Genomic DNA, 21542 nt, shown 5'->3' with positions numbered 1-21542 from the left:
TCGTAGATTACAATTAGTGGTTAAAATGTTTGGAAAAAGTCCCTGACCAACGAATAAGCAAAATAAGCTATTATAAAATATTAGTATTTTTTCTATGATTGCAAATCCTTTAGTTTTTGACTAACATGACTTTGCAAAATATAAATAGCAGCGCAACAATATATCTTTAGGATATAAGTTGCAAGTTGCTCACTTAAATAATTAATCATCATATAAAAGTAACAGAAGGATAGTGTGTCTCTTTGTACTAAAGGATACCACTGAACCTAAATGTTACTCCTTTACAATCTAACTTCGCCTAATTTATTTTATAATTTATTTTGGGGAATAGTATCACCACCGTCCTAAGAGAAATGGGGGTTTGAGTTCAACACACCCCTCCCACAATCGCCTAAAATACTCCTAGTTTTATATCAAAAATTGATACTGGCATTTTTAGGACTTGATTATAGAGATGCTTCGATCAAAATATTGTACCTTATTGTAAAAGGAATCAATAATCCAAAAATAAGATCAACCGGATGATTTTATCACATAAAAAATTCTTGTTAAAAAAGTAAAAAATCAACATATTTAAAATGTACGTACGGACATTCTGGTAACGATTATAGAGTTGCTACGCTTTCTAAATCGTACCTAACTACTAAAGGAATACCCATGCAATGTTTGAAATCGATAGGACAATTCTGACATGCCTAAATTAACGAAAAAAGCTATCCGTTACGGACGGACTGACCGACCTTAATCATAGAAAAGCTTGGCTTTTAATAATAATATAAAAAACAACTGCACATTGCAATGGTCTTAGCCTTCGGGATTAGCTACTCTTTGGCTGTAAGTCTGTTAGGCAGACTCTAGAGGCTAGGAATCAGTTATTATTTCATTTATTTCTTTTTTTCAGGGGGGGGGGGGGGATATGAATCGACAGAAATAATCCTAGAAAAAAGACTCAATGTCCAAAATTGTATATTTTAATTGCCCTTCAATGCCTCTAGAGGCACGAGTGCAAGTACTTAATGAAGAACTAATCGGTTATTGAATTCAAATAACTCTCCTAGGAAATAGATTTTAATCTATATATATATTAGTACCATGCATATTGTAATAACAGTAATAGATATAGAATATACGTGGATATTATGATAGGTGGGATTTTTTTTCTGTAAATTTAGGTTGCTAACATGGATATCACTTATTGGTATGTTTGTTCATCCAGTAGGAATTGAGGAGATGGGGGATTTATTTTAACCAGCTACAAGTTTCACTTTATTAGAGTACAAAGAAGTATAATCTGGTGTAAGATCTAAGTAATAATAAATCCATTTTAACAGTACAGGGGGCGTGCATTAAGTGGGAGTTTTATCACAACGTTTTTTTTATTGGTTGGGCCAATAACTTTGTGGACTTTATTGAACTTTGATTGGTTTGGCTCATTAGAGTTTCAATAACTATTTGTAATCTACCGAAGTATCATAATTTATCGGCCATTGTCTTATCCCTGAAAGAAATTTAAGGGCACGCCCGTGGAACAAGGAAAATGATAATGTTGTCATAAATCAAATATTAATGTCTCAATATCATGTAGCTGTTGTTTTATACATCTTTTACATGATTTATGCTCTAACATACGTCTTCATGTAACAAGGATGACAACATCCATAAAAAGCGAAGCGCTGAAACGGTAGGACAAACAGACATTAACACTTGTATTGTGTCAGAACTGAATAATCAGAATATAAATGTATAAGAGTCGATGCAAAATTATAAGTAAATTTGTTGAAAAACTGCTTGATACAGAATAATGTTTATGGACATACTTACATTTTTAGGACTTAATTATAGAGTTGCTTCGCTTATAATATTGTTCTTTGTTATCCCAGGAATCATGTGTTATCATGTGTTTCACGATAGCAATTAGATAAGAGAGGGCTCTTGGGAGTGTTGTGGTGTTAACTTTACCTAAAATAGTTAAAAACCATACAACCATATAAAAACCATATAGGAAGTTACATTGTAATGGAGAACCTTAACGGATCAGTGGTTGGGGAGATCCTTCAGTACCCATAGATAGATAGACATCCTGTTACTTTTATATAAGTTTTTTTATTTATTTAATTTTTTAATGTTTTGCTTTTTGTTCTTATTTTTCATTGTTTGACCATATATGTATTTTGCTTTAACCCTTTTGAATTAAAATTGTGGAGGCCTACAGGCTACCATCCCCCTTTTACCCCCTCAAGAAATACACCCTCCGAAAAATCCCTGTGCACGCCACTGACTGGACACCCTGTGCAAGCCACTGACTGGACATAATCGCCCATGTTTAATAAGTCCTATTGTCCTAAAGTCTTTGCATCATTGAAAGGATTTGGGGCATCCAAAGTTTTTACATAAATAATAACTACTGCATATTGCAAAGGTCCTAGTTTTAGAGTGTAGCTAATCTTTGATCGTAAGATACTAGGTTGACAAGGTTGCCAAAATCCATAAAAGCAAAGCTTAACAAATCAGAAAGTCAGACAAACAAATATTAATGAATATATAGTAACAATGTACTTAATATTCAACAATCCCCCGCAAAAAAAGTTGTATTTAAACAAGGTTGACAACATCCATAAAAGCGAAGCGCTGAAATGGTAGGACAAACGGACATTAACACTTGTATAGTGTAAGAACTGAATTATCAGAATATAAATGTATAAGAGTCGATGCAAAATTGTAAGTAAATTTGTTGAAAAACTGCTTGATACAGAATAATGTTTATGGACATACTTACATTTTTTAGACTTAATTATAGAGTTGCTTCGCTTATAATATTGATTATGTTGTCCCAGGAACCAGTATACAGAAAATCAGATCAATCGGAGAATTAGATCACATAAAAATTTGTTGTTAAAAAAGTCAAAAAATCAGGGATAAGGGATGGGAAACCTGACCGAAAATTAGGTCTCAGCCTCCTTTTTAAAGTGATGGGGCAACTTTTCTTTTTTGCCTATAAAATCAACTCATTTTCGCCAGTTCATTATTGGCTGTAGGCTAATATCCAATAGCCTGAAACTTGCTTTTAGCATTAACCAATTATTAATAACAAACGCGTCCCCCAGTTCATTATTGGCTAAATTAATTCAAGCAAACATAAATTTCTGCTATTAGAAAGACAACAATGGAAAGTTTCTGCTATCAGAAGGACAACAATATATATGACGTTCAATCACATCAACTTATTATTAAATCTACACATTAATAAATGTCCATATAGCAAAACATAAATTGAGAGATCGTTTTTTGAAGACTGAGTAGGATTCAACATTTTATACTTTAGAACAATGTGAAAAACTCATTGTCTTTAGACAATTTAAAAGTTACATTTCATGTGGAATTGATAACCCACCTAAATGATTACAAATACAAAACTAGTTCAATATGTAAATAAAAGTGTACTGTGTTTTGTTAAAAAAAAATTTTCATTAATTTTGGTAAAAATTATTGCACACTTAATTGAACTTTTCTGTTAATATTTAACGTAAAATAAATTTTTTTAATAATTCTTAATTTATATGTATGCTATGGAACAATTAGTTGATAGAATGTTACCCATGTACTTATTCAAATCTACTTAATTTATTTATTAAAGCTGGGGGGCTAAAGCGGTGTTTATTTCTAAATACAAATTTTGGGATGAAGTAGATCCCCCCTTAAAATGTTTGAAAATAAATCAGATTTAACCATCTCAAAAAAAACTTTTTTTTTAAATGGGGGGGGTGGGGTTGGCGAAGTAATAACGGGATTCTACTTAAAGCCACTAACATATTGGTTCTTTGAAAAGTTTTTATTATATTTTATGATTGGTGAAATCAACTACCTGAATTCTATTCTATACTTTTTTTCTTTGCATTCATATAATAGCTATTTCATCATTGTTCATAGTTTTCAAATCTAACTACTGCGTCATCCCGAAACTAGTTTTTTAGGCCTAGTTGGAAAATAGGCCTGGAATAATATTTTCTTACGTTTCCCATCCCTTATCCCTGCAAAAAATCAACATGTTTAAAATTGACGTACGGACATTTTGATAATAATTATAAAGTTGCTACGCTTTCTAAATCGTACATACCTACTACAGGAATCACCATGCAAAGTTTGAAATCAATAGGACAATTCTAACATGCCTAAATTAACGAAAAAAGCTATCCGTTACGGACGGACGGATGGACCGACCCTAATTATAGAAAAGCTTCGCTTTTAAAAAGGTGCAACTTAATTTTCGTAAAATATCATGTGTTTCACGATAACAATTAGATAAGAGAGGGCTCTTGAGAGTGTTGTGGTGGTAAGTGGTAACCTTTCCTAAAATAGTCAAGAGCCATCCTTGGACCTATAAAAAGTTACATTGTAAAGGAAAACCTTATAGGTTCAGTGGTTGAGGAGATCATTCAGTACCCATAGATAGATGGACATCCTGTTACTTTTATATAACGTTTTTTTTATTTATCTATTTTTTTAACGTTTTGCTTTTTGTTCTTATTTTTTATTGTTTGACCAATACCATATATGTATTTTGCTTTAACCCCTTTGAATTAAAATTGTGGAGGCCTACCATCCCCCTTTTACCCCCTCAAGAAATACACCCTCCGAAAAATCCCTGTGCACACCACTGACTGGACACCCTGTGCACGCCACTGACTGGACACCCTGTGCACGCCACTGACTGGACATAATCGCCCATGTTTAATAAGTCCTATTGTCCTAAAGTCTTTGCATCATCGAAAGGATTTGGGGCATCCAAAGTTTTTCATAAATAATAACTACTGCACATTGCAAAGGTCTTAGTTTTAGAGTGTAGCTAATCTTTGATCGTAAGATTCTAGGTTGACAAGGTTGCCAAAATTCATAAAAGCAAAGCTTAACATATCAGAAAGTCAGACAAACAAATATTAATGAATATATAGTAACAATGTATTTATATAGGGTTGGGCTGGATACTTTTTTGGCCGGATACCGGATATCCAACTGATTTCAAATGCCGGATATCCGGCAAATATCCGGTTATCCGGCAAAATTACCGGATATCCGGCCGGATAACCGGCCAAATTACCAGATATTAAAGGAGCAAAAAAAATTTCTTCATTAACTGGTGTTTTATTATAGATAAAATAAATGATAAAACCTAAAAATTAAGTAACTATTAAATTATCTTTCTTCTTAGCAATTAATCTAATGAATTATTACTACCCTCAATCTGTAATATTAACCCCTAACGGTTGGAGGATGGGCGGAGAGGTGGCGTTGAATGCCCGCCCCACCCCCCCCCCCCTCTATTTTTTCTATCCCATTTTCTGTGTATGAAAGGTAGAGGGCTATAACCGAATGACTTTCGAAATATAACACATAACTGAGAGTTTTTATTACCTCCTTCCGGGCGGGCACAGGATGCCAGCAAACTTGGTAAGGTCATTCAGGTAAAAAGTAAAAATATTTTTTTACTTAAACAAAGCATTTCATGTTATCTAATACTAAAATATCCTATAGTCGTACATCCTCATATGAAATAAAGGTGTTCAAGTTGATTTCAGGTTCCAGGTAAAATCCTGCAAGTCCTGAACCTCCAGGTCTCCAGAAATCTTTAAACGGTTCTTTTGACCGCAATTTTTGACTTTAAGACTTCAAACTTAGGCTATTTTATATATCTTCATGACGTATTACAATTTCATAAAATCCTTTGCCGTTTACCTACCAACCGTAGATTTGCGGCTGGCAGCTGCAAAGTACTGCTGCCACTGCCAAAATATATGTTTTGAGATTTCTAATACAAAATTTACATAAAGATAAATATATTCAGAAAAAAAATTGTTCTTCTAGCTTCAATAATAAGAAAATTACAGCTATTTAAAATATAAAAAAGCAGATATTTTTGTAGTAAAATATAAAAGATTATATTGCCGGATATCCGGCCGGATAGTTTCAATATCCGGTATCCGGCCGGATATTGAAAATGGCCGGATATCCGGCCCAACCCTATTTAATATTCAACAATCCCCCACAAAAAAGTTGTATTTAAAAATTACATTTGGTAGGCGTATCACCGACCTAGCTTAAGTTGAAACAAAGCCTCTTGAGGCGTTGGGCGAAGCCAACAGTAATTATGTAGATTTACACATTTTTTAAAAACTAAATTTTCCTTTATTTTCTAAATTTCCTTTTTTAAGCACAGGACCATTAATTGTAAGCTTTTCTCTTAATCATATTTTCATTAAAATGCAAATTAAAGTCATTTAAAATTTACTTTTATAAACAAGAATGATAAAAATTCGAATCAACGTAACTGATTTTTCCAAAGTAATCCTATTTAAGACTTCTAAATACCTATTCTCAAAATAATATAAATGAAATAATTTTAAGCTAGGGCCCCTATTTAGTAGCGAATCTACTCCTTAATTCACTTCGTCAGCATGTCAGTTCTTTCGTAACAATATGGAAAAACTATTATTTTCTTGGCTTCTATTTAATATAGACAGATTTTAATAAAGTTTTTCTGTTCTAAAGAGCGCACAGAATACAATTTTCCTTCACTGTCGCTCTGTTGATCATGCTTCAAAAGACATACATTCTTATTTTCAAAAGCGAAGCTTTTCTATAATTAGGGTCGTAGCGTAGTAACTCTATAATCATTACCGAAATGTCCGTACGTCCATTTTAAACATGTTGATTTTTTTACTTTTTTAACAACAAATTTTTATTGATCTAATCATCCGATTGATCTGATTTTTTGTATACTGATTCCTGGGACAACAAAGTAGAATGATATAAGCGAAGCAACTCTATAATCAAGTCCTAAAAATGTAAGTATGTCCATAAACATTATCCTGTATAAAGCAGTTTTTCAACAAATTTACTTTAAATTTGGCATCGACTCTTATACATTTATATTCTGATTATGCAGTTCTGACACCATGTAAAGTGTGTTACCTTTTTTTATGTTTTATTATTATTTGGTTACAACTTGGTCAAAAATGCTCACAAATCAGACCTTATTCGACCGAAGATGCTCAAATGGTTCCTTTACAAGCCCAATCAATCAGTTTTAAGATATCTTTATATTTCAAGGGAAATTGATGAAAATACTAAAAAATGGCAAATTTGGGTGTTACCTTTTATATGCACAGATACCATAAAATCAACAGAAAAAATACTTATTTTTACTTTTCTGTCATTTTTAAAGTTTGATTCTGTTAAATTGGCTATTCTTGAAGAGATTTATGCATTAATTATACTGAAACATAATATTGGACAGAAATTAATGTATTTCAAAGAAAGAAATTTTGGAAAATAAGAAATTCGACCTCTATCACTTCAGAGGACAGCTGCCAACCTCCAGTTGACAGGATGTAGTGAAATACTTGTTAGCAATAATAATTAGCCCAAAAAGTAAAACAAAAATTTTTTTAATATTGTAAAAAAATGATAATCTAAATCTTAATTTTGGGGATGATGATCTTAAAGACGCTCTTGCTGTTGGTGATGATGACCCAGATGGTATCCAAATACATGAGCATTATGACAACTTATCTACTAAACTATGGTCCGATTTTTGTATTTGTAGCATTCTCCAATCAAGAGAAATCCCAAAACATACAATCATGATTTTTAAATTCTCCAATTCATAAGGTAAATATAGTAGTTTTTAAAAGATGGTTATGTTTCTTGTTACAACTTTTAATTGGAGGCTGCTACAAATACAAAAAATGGACCAGAGTTCAATAGGTGAGTTGTCATAATGCTCATGTACTTGGATATGATCTGGGTCATCATCACCACCAGTAAGAGCGTCCCTCAGATCATCATTCCCAAAATTAAGATTTAGATTATCATTTTTTTACCATATTAAAATCTTTTTATTTTACTTTTTGGGCTAATTATTATTGCTAACAAGTATTAAACTATATCCTGTCAACTGGAGGTTGGCAGCTGTCCTCTGAAGTGATAGAGGTCGAATTTCTTATTTTTAAAACTTTCTTTCTTTAAAATACATTAATTTCTGTACAATATTATGTTTCAGTATATTTCAATGCATAAGTCCCTTCAAGAATAGCCAATTTAACAGAATCAAACTTTAAAAATGACAGAAAAGTAAAAATAAGTATTTTTTCTGTTGATTTTATGGTATCTGTGCATATAAAAGGTAACACCCAAATTGGCTGTTTTTTAGTATTTTCATAAATTATTCTTGAAATATAAAGATATCTTAAAACTGATTGATTGGGCTTGTAAAGTAACCATTTGAGTATCTTTGGTCGAAAAAGGTCTGATTTGTGAGCATTTTTGACCAAGTTGTGGCCAAATAATAATAAAACATAAAATAAAGTAACACACTTTAAGTGTTAATGTCCGTTTGTCCTACCGTTTTAGTGCTTCGCTTTTATGGATTTTGTCATTCTTGTTTTCTAAAGGTTATTATGATTTATCACAAATTCTCTCTCTTATTCTGTTCATCCACCTTGTCTTCATCTTATTCTTTGCTAGTTATGGATGTTTAAATCATATTTAAAACACAGAAAAAATAAAATGAGATTTCATGTCAAAACAATCTACGTCACATACTCAACATAGACCACTTTCTTTTAAAACAAGCAACTTTTTTTTTGATATACAATTGCTATAGTTTACATCGACTTAAATAAAAAGTGGTTATGGGTGACTTGAAACCTATAAGCTTTTCTATAAACAATTGCAAAGACTATTATTTGTGTCGACGGCTTTAATAAAAAAAAGTTGTGCCTTACAAAATATCAACACGAAAAGTGATTTTATGCTCTTAGTGAAATTAGGTCTTAGCATATGCACAGGAATAAGGTATAACAAACGAGCGAAATGATATTTAAGTAAAGATCGTCAATTTTACAATGTGTTGCATCCCAACGACAGCTGCAAATCAAGCATAGATTTCGTATTTTTTTCGAATTAATTTCGTTGTTGGTATAAGCTGGCATATGCATCTTGGGGTATATTATTATTTTTCATCCATTGGCCAATCCCTGTATCCGTAAAAATGTGCATTTTTCTGGATATTTTTATAAAATATTACTACCGGATAAAAAAATTCTAGTCATGCCTCTTTATTCAAATATTTCTTTACTCTTTCTATCTATTACAGCCACGTGGAGCTAGAGGTTTCACGTGCATGTACTTGCAAACTTACAATTTCACTCCAATGTGGGGGCTTAAGATTCGAAGGGCAATGGGATCGAAAACAAAAATATTATAACAATCTTAAGCTACAGACAAAAAAAAACATATGTAAAGATTACCTTAATTGGAGAACCAAATTGGTTCGGTAGTTTTGTTAGTTCAGTAGTTAAATTTTGATCTGTAGACAAAAAAAACTTAATACTTTGTGTAATAGAATTAGTTAATTTCTTGGGTCAACCGACCAAAAATGTTTGAAGATATATTGGAGGAGAGGAAGAATTTGGCTGAGGATTTGGTTAAGTGTGAATGTTGCTGAGGGTGTCTGTGGCAAATTGTGGCTGCGGCTTTGTTCATGTTGAAAAAGTATAACTGACGGCGGCTTCGGCTTAGACTTTTTCACAAACATGGGAATGAGTTTGTCTGATCTACAGCTTTTACCCAGCCGAATAGTGGAATCATATTATTTCAAGTAGTTAGGATTCTTTATTCTCTGAACCGATTGTGTTGTTTATTTTTAGAGAAGCTGAGGCTTCTGAGCTCAGCAATTGGAACTTTAAGGGGATAGCTCTAAACCCTGACAATTTATGTGACAAATTCCATAATAAAAAGAGGAGAAAAATAGAGGGAAAAAAGATGCATATTATAATATATTCAAATGCACGTACAATTTACATAGGACCCTTAGGATTGGGATATATTTGAGAACATCTATATAACAACTTTAGGATGTATATGTGTCTGCACCGGAGGATCTCCGTGATTGCAGGACCTTTATGGTTATCTATTACAGCTAAGCTTCTCATATTCCCAGGGAAGGTTTATACAGTGTGTTTTTTTATGAGAACTTTTTTGAAAGCAATTTTACCCCACTTATAGTTATCAGAATTTAATGATTAATGGCTTATTTTCTTCGTTTTTTAAGGGAAATTATGAAACAACCAAAAAAAATTACAGTTTTTGTTGAAAAAGTACAGTAAAGTTGAAAACTTAGGTGACAACATCTAAAAATCGTTTTAGCGCATTTTTCTCATGCTCAAAATTGGATTTTCAGTAGTCGACTTTGGGGGGCCAGTACTTTCTCCCTGATTAATTTTTAACTTTACTGTACTTTTTCAACAAAAACTGTAATTTTTTTTGGTTGTTTCATAATTTCCCTTAAAAAACGAAGAAAATAAGCCATTAATCATTAAATTCTGATAACTATAAGTGGGGTAAAATTGTTTTCAAAAAAGTTCTCATAAAAAAAAACATACTGTAATTATTCCCCATCCCAAGACAAATCGTAACCGGTAGTGAAAGATAAAGAAAAAAAGATTAATACAGGGATTGCAATAAAACAAGGATAGCAACATCCATTTAGGTGAAGCTCTTAAACGGTAGGACAAACGAACATATACACTTGTAGAGTGTCAGAACTGAATAATCAGAATAATAATGCATAAAAAAGTCGAAACAAAATTGCAAATAAATTTGTTAAAAAACTGTTTAAATACAGAGGTGGATTCTTATAAAACTTTTTGGCTTACTGGCTCATTAAAATCAGTGAGGCAAAATTATCCCCCACTGATTTTAGTGAGCCAGTGAGCCAAAAAGTGTTTTTTTAAAATCCAACTCTGGATAATACCCTTTTACTTTATCCAGTGAATAACGTACTTGGTCTGTCAGTCTGTCGGTCATGCTATTTCTATTTTTATTTTACATCTTTTTTCTTTCTCTCTCTTTTTTATGACTACTGAACCTCTGCTGTATAACTCACTTTGTCCGTTTGTCCATCCATAATTTTTTTTGTTTAAATTACTACATACGAAAAGTACACGTAATTGAGGATAAAAAATAGTTGGCAATTTTACCGTTTTTGTGCTAATTTTGTTTGCAATTATAAATGCATTTAATAATGGATACAGAATACATGGATATTGTGACAGGTCATTTGTTGACATTTTTTTAGGTTGCTAATATAGCTATCAGGTATTGGTCTATAAGTTCTTCCATGGTCAGTGGAAGGGATGGGGTAAAGTCATATTAGCCAGCTAACAGAACAGAAACATTTTTTCAATATCCATTTATCTTATATCCATTCATCTAATATTGAAATGATTAATTAGTAAAGCATGCTCCGTAACAGTGTGTCCTAATTTCTGCAAAATGTATAAAAAGACACCATGGAAACTGTCCCAATTTTGTATAACTTTTGCGGAACATGTTCCAGTTACGTCATATTTTTCTTTCCCGAAAAAGGGAAGGGGGGGAAGAAAATCTCTTCAAAAGAGATGGAGAAAACCCCCTTTTCTCCCATCTCTTTTTTCTTCCCCCCTTCCCTTTTTTTTCTTTCCCCCTTCTCTTTTTCGGGAAAGAAAAATATGACGTAACTGGAACATGTTCCGCAAAAGTTATACAAAATTGGGACAGTTTCCATGGTGTCGTATAAAATTATTCAAACATCAGAACCTGAGTATCTTTTAAGGGATAAGACAATAGATGTTAAATTGATATTCATCCCCAATAAAATTACACACTCTGTAGATTAAGATCATTTAAAAGTTAGAAATGTCCAGGGATCGCAAGGTATAAGACAGTAGCCGATAAATTGAAGTACATCCCCGATGATGATATACAAAATTATCCCTTTCTGTAGATTACAATTACTGGTTAAAACTTTTGTACACTCAACTTAATAATCTAACCAATCAAAATTCAAGAAAAGTCTTCAATGTTCTTGAGCCAACGAATAAGAAAATGTAATTATATCACTTTAGGGACCAGTGCCCTCTCCCCTCTCAAACTGGTTTCGACTTTTGAGAAGAAATTCGTCTTCAAAAATGTTAAGCCAAAGAATAAGAAAACTTTATTTCAAAACTTTAGGGACTAGTGTGATAAAAAGCCCAATGTCCCCTCCCTCCCCGGAAATGTCATTAAATTGAATAGCTGAATGTCTATATTATGTCAGCAATAGGACACAACCCAATCTGTCCCTATTTTGTATCACTTTTGAAAAGTGCGATTCCTGTGACGTCATATAAAAAGGGAATCTCTTTCCTTTTCTCCCATCTCTTTTGAAGAGATTTTCTTCCCCCCTTCCATTTTTCTTTCCCGAAACGTAAATGACGTAACTGGAATCGCACTTTTCAAAGTGATACAAAATCGGGACAGATTGGGTTGTGTCCAGCAATAGTCATCTTTCAAAATAGCATGTCGCCAAAATAAAGTAATAAAATATAAAATGAGAAATTCATTGAATTGTTTTGGTTTTATGGATCATCATTATTTTGCAGCTGAATGCATCCTATACTTTTCAGGGACGTGGGAATAGTTGTGATTGTATTTTGAATAAAGTATCTAAACTAAATATATTGTACTAAGAAATAATTCTAAAAGACAGTTTATCTATAAAAAAATCTCACTTAAAGTAGTAAGTCTTCCCTTAAGAATTCGATAACCACCTGAAAGATAATAGTTCTATATATTTGAAAAAGTTTACATTGCCCCTAGCAATTTGCATGGTTTTAGGCTGTTTTATTTCTAAGTTAAAGTATAGGTATTATTTATAGGTATATTTCTGCTATCTCTCTCATCCTAAATTATGAAGTAACTGGGTGTCCATGTCCCTAATTAGTAAGATCGAATGGGGGGAGGGCGGGGACTAAACCTGCCCCTCCCCCTTCCCACTAATGAATGGAACATTGTTGAAAATTAGAGTTGGTTGTAAAGCAAGATTGTAATAGTTATTTCTCGCATCGTATTAAAAACGGTTTTCCGCGGATATAGAATGTACAATTATAAGATTAAAACAAGTTTTTATAGCCCCGAGGTGCCGAAGTCACCAGCTAAAAAAACTGGTTTTAATCTTATGATTGTACATTTTTATATTCGTAGAAAGCTGGATATAATACGATGCTAGACATAGTTTTTTCGTATGGATGAGAACCGGTTCCTATCCACCGGATTTGAATGAATACGAAAATAGTTATTTCTCGTATCGTATTATAAACGGCTTTCCGCGGATATAGAATGTACAATTATAAGATTAAAACTAGTTTTTTTTAGCCCCGTGGTGCCGAATTCTCCCATAAAAAATAAAAGTTTAACAATTTATTTTTCCGAGCGAAAAATTGCAAATTCATTAAGACAAAAACTTTTTTGTCTGTTGATTTTTTGTAGCGAAGATTTTCTGTAAATAGGGTCTTGCATGTCAGTTTGTCTGTGCAACATATATAAATCATTTAATAGTTATGCAAATTGTTTTTATTAGCAGAGCTCCTTTATTATTCGATTTATGAGAAGCTACATTGTAAAGGAGAACCTTATCGGTTAAGCGGCTAGCGAGATTCTTCTGTAAAGACTGACAAAAGCTTCGAGAAGATTGTCATCCTTGTTGAAAGCAAAGCTTTTCTAAAATTAGGGTCGGTCCGTCCGTCCATCTGTACGTTCGTGATGGATAGCTTTATTCCTTAATTTAGGCACGTTGGAATTGTCCTGTCGATTTCAAATTTTGCATGGTGATCCCTGTAGTAGTTAGGTCCAATTTAGAAAGCATAGGCCATTTTCAACATGTTAATTTTTCACTTTTTTAACAAAAATTTGTTATATGATCTAATTATCCGATTGATCTGATTTTTGGTATACTGATTCCTGGGACAGCAAAGTACAAGCTACCGTTTCAGAGCTTTACTTTTATGGATGTTGTCATCCTTGTGTAATAATATTTTGCACTAATTTGTTATGTTTTAAATCAATCAAGTATGCACAAAAGAAACACAAGTTATGATCAATTACAGCTGTGGATCTGATGCAGTTCATGGAAAATGTTTCTGGGAACGATTATTTCCAAAAATCTATGAACTTTTAAAGGCTTACTAGCTGCCAAACTGCTGAACGTACATGTTAGGCGTCGTTTTGAGTGGCATTAGAAAGTCTATAAATATTCTAACAATGATGTCAGGAGGACATTAGACTGTAAATTACACTGGTACCCAAAGATTTATAACCGCATTATCATATTTGTTGGCTCAAAAACTTTGGGCACTTTTTTTAATATTCATTAGTTGATTCCTAACATGTAGTGTCTAAACTTTCCAACCAAAAATCATGATCTTCAGAAGGGTAATTATTTTTTATAATCAATGGGGATTGTATATTAAGAGATATAAGTTTTCCGGAATTGTAATGTAGGGAGTAGATTTGAAATCTGCATCAAATTTTAAGGATTTTTTATAAAATTCGTTTTTTGTATAATTCTTTATCTAAAAGCGGAAATACAAATTAAGTTAATTAATTTTGGCATCTGTGATTGGTGGATTTAAAAAATCTGCGCTCTGATTGGATGTCGTACATCATTCAACCAATTAGAGCGCAGGTAGTTTAAAATCCACCTATCCTATTGGTCAAAATTAATTAACTTAAAATGTATTTTCGCTTTTAGATAAAGAATTTTACAAAAAACGAATTTTATAAAAATCCTTAAAATTTGATGCAGATTTCAAATCTCCTCCCTACATTAAAATTCCGGAAAACTTATATCTCTTATTGTATATCAATTTATCTTCCATTGTCTTATCACTTAACATCCCTGGAAAGCTGGAAATTTAGTTATTTTTATATATTTACTTAAACAATATTTTAAATTAAGATAATTACTAAATCTATTTCTCGTATTCATTCGAATCCGGTGGATAGGAACCGATTCTCATCCATACGAAAAAACTAATTCTAACATCGTATTATATCCAGCTTTCTACGAACATAAAAATGTACAATCATAAGATAAACCCGTGCCTTCGGCACCTCGGGGCTAAAAAAAAATGGTTTTAATCTTATAATTGTACATTCTATATCCGCAGAAAGCTGTTTATAATACGATGCGTGAAATAACTATTACAATATTAATGTAAAATATAATTGAATAAGGATGACGATATCCAACAAAGCGAAGTTCATCAAATAAGATGGTCACACAAACGAGAACACAGTAATAGTGTCTGACTGATTATGACGTAACAAAAAAAGTTAGCCAATGAGAGGCCACTATAAATTTTACCATTGGTCAATAACGGCCTCTCATTGGCTAATTTTTTTTGTTACGTCAAAATCAGTCAGACACTATTACTGTGTTCATCTATCTATCAAAATTAACAGAATGTCTTACATCCTTACATAAGAAGATTTCGCCATAGAAATTCTTCGCTTATATCATTATGTCTAATCGTCCTATGAATCAATAATGATAGGATGATTATATTATACAATGAAATTTTATTATGCTCCAAATGAACTTAAGGATTATAGAGTTATTACGCTTTCAAAACTAAACCTAAATGCTATGAAATCATCATGAATATAAATGTGCTGACAGAATTACCTTAAATATGAGTAGCTATGCTCTACTAATAAAATACTTTCAGATAAAGACAACAAATATAAGATATTGGCATAAAATAATATTAATGCATATTAAATATTTGCAAATTTTTCAGGGATGAACATTTTCTAGAAAGCGTAACAACTCTTTAATCAACATGAAACGATGATTCAATGCTTTACCTAAAAGTGTCTCGCGATCACAAACCCACGCCCTTCATTCCCCCTCACCCCACCCCTTTAAAACATCAAAAATAGGTAGAGGTAGTTTTACTCCTTTTTCCCAACCCCTGTGGGAGTCCAATAATATAGTAAACATCAGACATATTTGTAGAGTGGCTTCATTGATAATAATTTTTGCGCTCATGGCTTTGGTTTTAATCAGCAGCTTAATAACTATGTTGAATAATTTTTTATCTAAAATTTTTAAGGCCTTTAATCTGCATGCATGTCATTTTTGCTGTTATGTTAGATATGTGACATCAATAGTAAATTTTTAGAAATGCCTTGGATAATAAACAGGAGCAACTCTATACTATGTACAGTAAGGCCTTCTAGACAAAAATAGTGCAATCTATAATACAAAGTAGTACATGTCTGTCTCTCCGTCTGTCCGACTTTCTGAAGCTTAAGATCTCAGTAACCACAGAACCGATTGGGCTCTACTCTTCGGGGAATATATACTGGTCCCGGGATGGATTTAAACTATTTTCTTGGGAGTTTTTAAATCTAAATAACAACAAAAATAGGTTGATTAAACCTCTTTGAGCAACGCCCTTAGAGGTTAGGGGAGAAGCCGCTAGTCATTGAATATAGGGCTTGGTTGTCTATTTGGCGTTTAGACAGATAAAAAGACATTGTTACCCGTCATTTAACCTTTAATTTAGGTTAAGTCAGGGATCTGAAGGCATAAGACAATGGACGATAAATTGATGTTCATTCCCAATGATGATAAACAAAATAACCTCTTCTGTAAATTAGAATTAGTGATTGTAACGTTTGAACACTAAACTTATTAAACCATGCAGTTAAAATTAAATAAAAGTCTCTTAAGTTGTTTAGCCAACGAATAAGAAAGCTTCAATGCCAGGAAGGGAGGGAACATTGGGCTGTTTATTACACTAGTCCCCAATGTTTTATAATAACGTTTCTTATTCAACTTTGGGGCCTTATGTTGAATTTTGATTAGATAAGGCAAAGCCAAAACTAGTACCAACCAAAAATTATAAAAAGCAATCAAACTAGAAGTAAACATGCATGTAAAATAAATTTTAAAAAATTTGTTAAGAAATAATGCCATGCAAATCAAGCATAAGATGGAGTTCAACAAGAAGGATAGAGATATATATTCTTTAATAGCCATTAGTGTCCGCTGGATGTCAGGTAGGTGATGGGTTTGAATCCTGACATAAAATACATCAAAACTAAAGGATTTTCTCGTATTCATTCGAATCCGGTGGATAGGAACCGGTTCTCATCCATACGAAAAAACTATGTCTAGCATCGTATTATATCCAGCTTTCTACGAATATAAAAATGTACAATCAAAAGATTAAAACTAGTTTTTTTAGCCTGTGCCTTCGGCACCTCGGGGCTAAAAAACAAACTGGTTTTAATCTTATAATTGTACTTTCTATATCCGCGGAAAGCTATTTATAATACGATGAAAGAAATAACTATTAAAAGATTCCCTATGCTTCTATTCAAAGTTATAGTAAGAGTTATGTTAAAATTTAAAAAACTGTCAGTTAGTACATCAAGACAAGAGATGGGAAATTAAAGAGCTGATTGTCTTTAGGGCACATTTCAACTTTTGCAAAACATCATGACACACGTTGTTGGGTAGGTGCTAAGTTTGAATCTCGGCCCAAGATACGTAATAAATAATTAAGCTTAGAATTATCAAAATAGACCGTTCAATCCAGCCGTTTACGAGATCTTAAAAAACACAGTATGCAATTTTGTTCTGGAATATATTATCCTGTCTCTAGATGTTGATATAAAAATCAATATGCGTCATTTGTGCGTCACTTTATCGCTGGAACTCTTACGCAAGGGTTAGCTGCCTTTAATTCAAACTATTACGTTTCTGGAAAAAAATGAAGATTTCTGCATTTTCAGCCATTATTTTCTGCTCTTTGGTAGGCATCTATATTAGTAGATTATTACAGTTTTACAAGTTTTACTATTGTGTGTCTTAGTCTGTCATGGCTTTAAATGAAACATTGCTTAAACATAAACAATTTAATTTTAAATGTGAAGTTTACCTTCTTAGTTAAGTGGTCGTCCTTGTTTAATTGGTTTAGAATTCTAATTTTCCACATTTAAGAGCATAAAAATACATTTTCAGTACAGAAGCTACTTTATGACTTAAAATATCTGTCTGACTGTTTGCTCTAATGTGAAAAATTTCTCTGACCAATAATGTAGTTTGTGAAATTCAATAAGAAGATTTTATTTGCCAATTATTTGTAATTTGATCGATTTCTCTGAGATGAGCTGTAAATGTTTGTAAATATTAGAAATATTAGATTGTTTGGATCATTGAAAGAAAACGAAATGGCGGGTTTCGTCGTATTTTTTAAAGTAGCGTTTGATATGTTATTTTAGGTTAGGATAGGTAAATGTTTTTGATTGCAGAGGCTTGAACTAGGAAAAAAGCTACTGTGAAAATACGACGAAACCAGCTAGGTACTTCGTTATCTTTCCATGATCAGATTGCTTTGTCTATATATCAATTTGGCTGTTCTTGATACTTTGATTATGATAAATTGGTTGATATTGTTTCTCTGCTATCAAATATTGCAATTCTTGGTTACTTATAACTAAGATTTGCTTATTGCTGAGGTGCTTGATCGATTCCTAAATTTTCATGTTATAAATCTTATAAGTTTTCCTGATTTTTTAGTTTAATGTTTTTTTTTATAAAACTGCAATGAAGTTCATTTTTTTCGGATATTATCCATCCATAATTTTTGAGCTTCGCTACTTATGGATGTTTTAATCCTTGTTTATTATCTATATTTAAACAATATCAAATATTCTGCATTAAGTAAAATATTGCAAATAATATATTTATGTAGACAAATATTTGGACTAAATTAAAAGCAAGGAGGGAGAAGACATTAGGCTGTAAATCATATTTATCAATAGATTTCAGTTATTGGCTTTAACTTGAAGGACTTTTATAAATTTTGATTGAAAATGACAGTGTCCAAACTTTTTCACCAACAATTTTCATCATTATTATCACCAATTTTGGCTGTTTATTAATTTATCGTCTATTATCTTATCCCTTTAGATTCCTAAATGCCAAGATGGTTTTAACCAGAGAGGGAGGGGATATTGGCTGTTTGTTACACTAGTCCCTATATACAGTTTTATAATTTTTTTATTCGTTGCCATAACAACTTTTATGACTTTTATTGAATCTTGATTGGTTGGTTTATTAAGTTGAGTTTCTAAACGTTTCAACCACTAACTGTAATCTACCTTGTGTAACACCATTAGAGATATATATTAATTCTTCGGTCATTGTCTTATCCCTCTATATATCTGGTTAAACCCTTTACTTTTTTAGGTACCTGGATACCTGTGTGCTTTCCTACCTGTAGGTAATTATTATTGCCTTTAACCTTGTTGCAAGCTACTCTATAACTAACTTTGTCTGCCCATATGTCCGCCAGTCGCGTCGTCATTTTGAAATGTTAATTGCTCGGCTGATTTTTTTGGTAAAGCACGTATTATATATAAATTGTAGACAGAATATGATTTCCATCTTGATCTTAAACATTTACCTGTATTTGTTTCATTTTAGGTACAGCTAGCATTGCAGGTGTTCCTGTAGCTGTTCTTGGATCTGGATCCCTTGGTTCTATCACAGGTAAGCATTGTAGGTGTATATGGACTTCTTGGTTTTATCACAGGTAAGCATTGCAGGTGTTCCTGTAGCTGTGTTAGGAACTAGCTCCATTGGTAATGTCACAGGTAAGCATTGCAGTTGTTCCAGTAGCCGTTATTGGAACTGGACTTCTTCTTCTTCTGCCACAGGTAAACATATTATGTGTACCTGTGGCTGTTCTTGGAATTGGATCCCTTGGTCCTATCAAAGGTAAGCATTGCATGTGTTCCTATAGCTGTTATCAATTGGACTTCTTGGTAATGTCACAGGTAAGCATTACAGGTGTTCTTGTAAACATCCCTTTACTTAAATACTTTATACGAATCTCTAGGAGCAATTTAGGTTGGGGCCGGTGAGGGTCATGATTTTCTAGGGTCAATTTTTCTTGGTAGGGTGGAGGTACTCTTCTTCAAGTTATAAACCTTTCCAGGACCATGAGAAGCCACCATGCAAAGGAGGACCATATCGGGTCATCATTTAGCTAGAATCTTTGTTGCAAACAGACAGATAGAAAGACAAACTCACATACATTCTGTTACTTTTTATAATGATCACAGTTTAGTGACATTCTGATTAACCGAAGGTCATATCATAGTTAAAGAGAAGCTACGCCACAAAATATATATTCTTCTGTTTTGCTAGGTGCTACTATTGGAGCCGTGACTGGACTGTCAGCTGCCAATGCTCTGACCGCTGGAGTAGGAGGTAAACACTTTATTTCTCTAGTGCTTTCAACTTTTACTGCAATTATTTACTATATAGAGTTTTCACACGTCCTTAACCCTCCTACTGAACGTTCCAAATTCTAACTAGGGGCAAGCTACAGTCAATATTGTTATTATTTAAATAAAACTAAAGGCCGTGTCCCTAGCACATAGGGGCTCTGTATTCAAAGGGGCAGAATGGGGATAGAAAATAGCTTTAACATATTCCAAAACTCATATCCGAAAATGAAATAGCCTAAAACCAATATGGGACATATGTGAAGATAATCTTAAAATAGAGAACCCAATCAGTTCAGTAGTTATAGAGATCAAGAGCTTCAGACAAAAAAAACTTACTTCTTTACATAATAGGATAGAATTGATTGTTTTACATTTCAATATTGAAAAGAAAAATATTTTAGGTGTTCTGTTGGCTAAAGCCGGAGCCGGTTTGTTGGCGGCTGCAGCCGTCAGAAACAACAGGGCCAACACAAGGACAAGAAGAGAGGTCAGGCAACAGCCATTCTTTCAGGTCAGTTAACATCCTTAAATTGACTTATCCCCTGCCCTCCTTAAAATGACTTGGGGGAGGGGTTGTATACCTCTTTAGGACCTAAATCCATTTGTGAGCACTTGGAAATGGAGGTAACTACACCCAATTAGTGACGAAATTCCTGCCACCCTAAAATGGTTGGGGGGTTCACTCCCTATAATTGAAAAGCAATTTTCGAAAAGATTAGAAGAAATTATCTGCGCCATTCTACATAAATAGTAAACAGACAACGGATTTTCTGTACATAAGGTTGATGGATGGAGGTATCTTTATTTTACCAGAAAAAAAGAGAAGATGGGGAAGGGAGTTTATAAATGGCAGTTTTAAATCATCTATGTACATTTTAGAACCATCAATATTAGTCTGAAAAGATTTAATAAACATTCTCTGTCTTTCTATGCAAAGTCTAATTAAAGTTTACTAAAATATTTATATTTTAGGTGGATGAATTTGGAAGGCCAGTTCTTTTTAGACAATAAAAAATGTAGAAAAAAATGATGTACTTCAAAAATTGTCAATGAAATAAAAATTGTTGAATCTTTTGCTGAAATAAATAATATAGGTCTATGCATGTATTATTAGTTTATGGTATGATAGATCAAGGTTTCAAGTGGTAATCAATAATATTAGATATTATGTCATCAAATTGATTTGAAACATAATCCCATTCTTTGGCCAAAACTTTGGGTACTTTTATTAATTTCTGATTGGTTGGTCCAGTGCAGCAGTGCAGTGTCCAGATTTTCTACAAAGGTTTTTAACTTACAAAAGGGTAAATTTTGTATTCTACAAATCCCCTATTTATTCCCTCTCCGTAGGATTTAACATATTTTGAATTAAATCT

General features: G+C 32.7%; 1 protein-coding gene across 1 annotated transcript; it reads left to right on the top strand.

The window, feature by feature from the left end:
• The first annotated feature begins 17557 nt into the window (after positions 1-17557).
• On the top strand, positions 17558-21265 carry LOC145306249 (uncharacterized). The gene is made up of 6 exons (XM_080148312.1): positions 17558-17681; positions 19121-19154; positions 19358-19423; positions 20084-20146; positions 20568-20677; positions 21139-21265. Exons 1-6 carry the CDS (start codon positions 17640-17642, stop codon positions 21175-21177), a joined length of 354 nt encoding a protein of 117 aa, XP_080004438.1. The 5' UTR covers positions 17558-17639; the 3' UTR covers positions 21178-21265.
• Positions 21266-21542: the final 277 nt, after the last annotated feature.

This window comes from Acartia tonsa, chromosome 14 (genome assembly GCF_053477335.1).
Source record: "Acartia tonsa isolate MP-2025a chromosome 14, ASM5347733v1, whole genome shotgun sequence".
Taxonomy (NCBI): Eukaryota; Metazoa; Arthropoda; class Copepoda; order Calanoida; family Acartiidae; genus Acartia; species Acartia tonsa.
The sequence above is the reverse complement of the archived record's forward strand: the minus strand, read 5'-3'. Positions and strand labels throughout refer to the sequence as shown.

Coding starts and splice junctions, on each gene's coding strand:
- LOC145306249 (XM_080148312.1), top strand. CDS start 17,640: ATGAAGATTTCTGCATTTTCAGCCATTATTTTCTGCTCTTTG. Junction 19,424..20,083: donor ATCCCTTGGTTCTATCACAG/GTAAGCATTGTA, acceptor CTGTTTTGCTAG/GTGCTACTATTGGAGCCGTG. Junction 20,678..21,138: donor GGCAACAGCCATTCTTTCAG/GTCAGTTAACAT, acceptor TTTATATTTTAG/GTGGATGAATTTGGAAGGCC.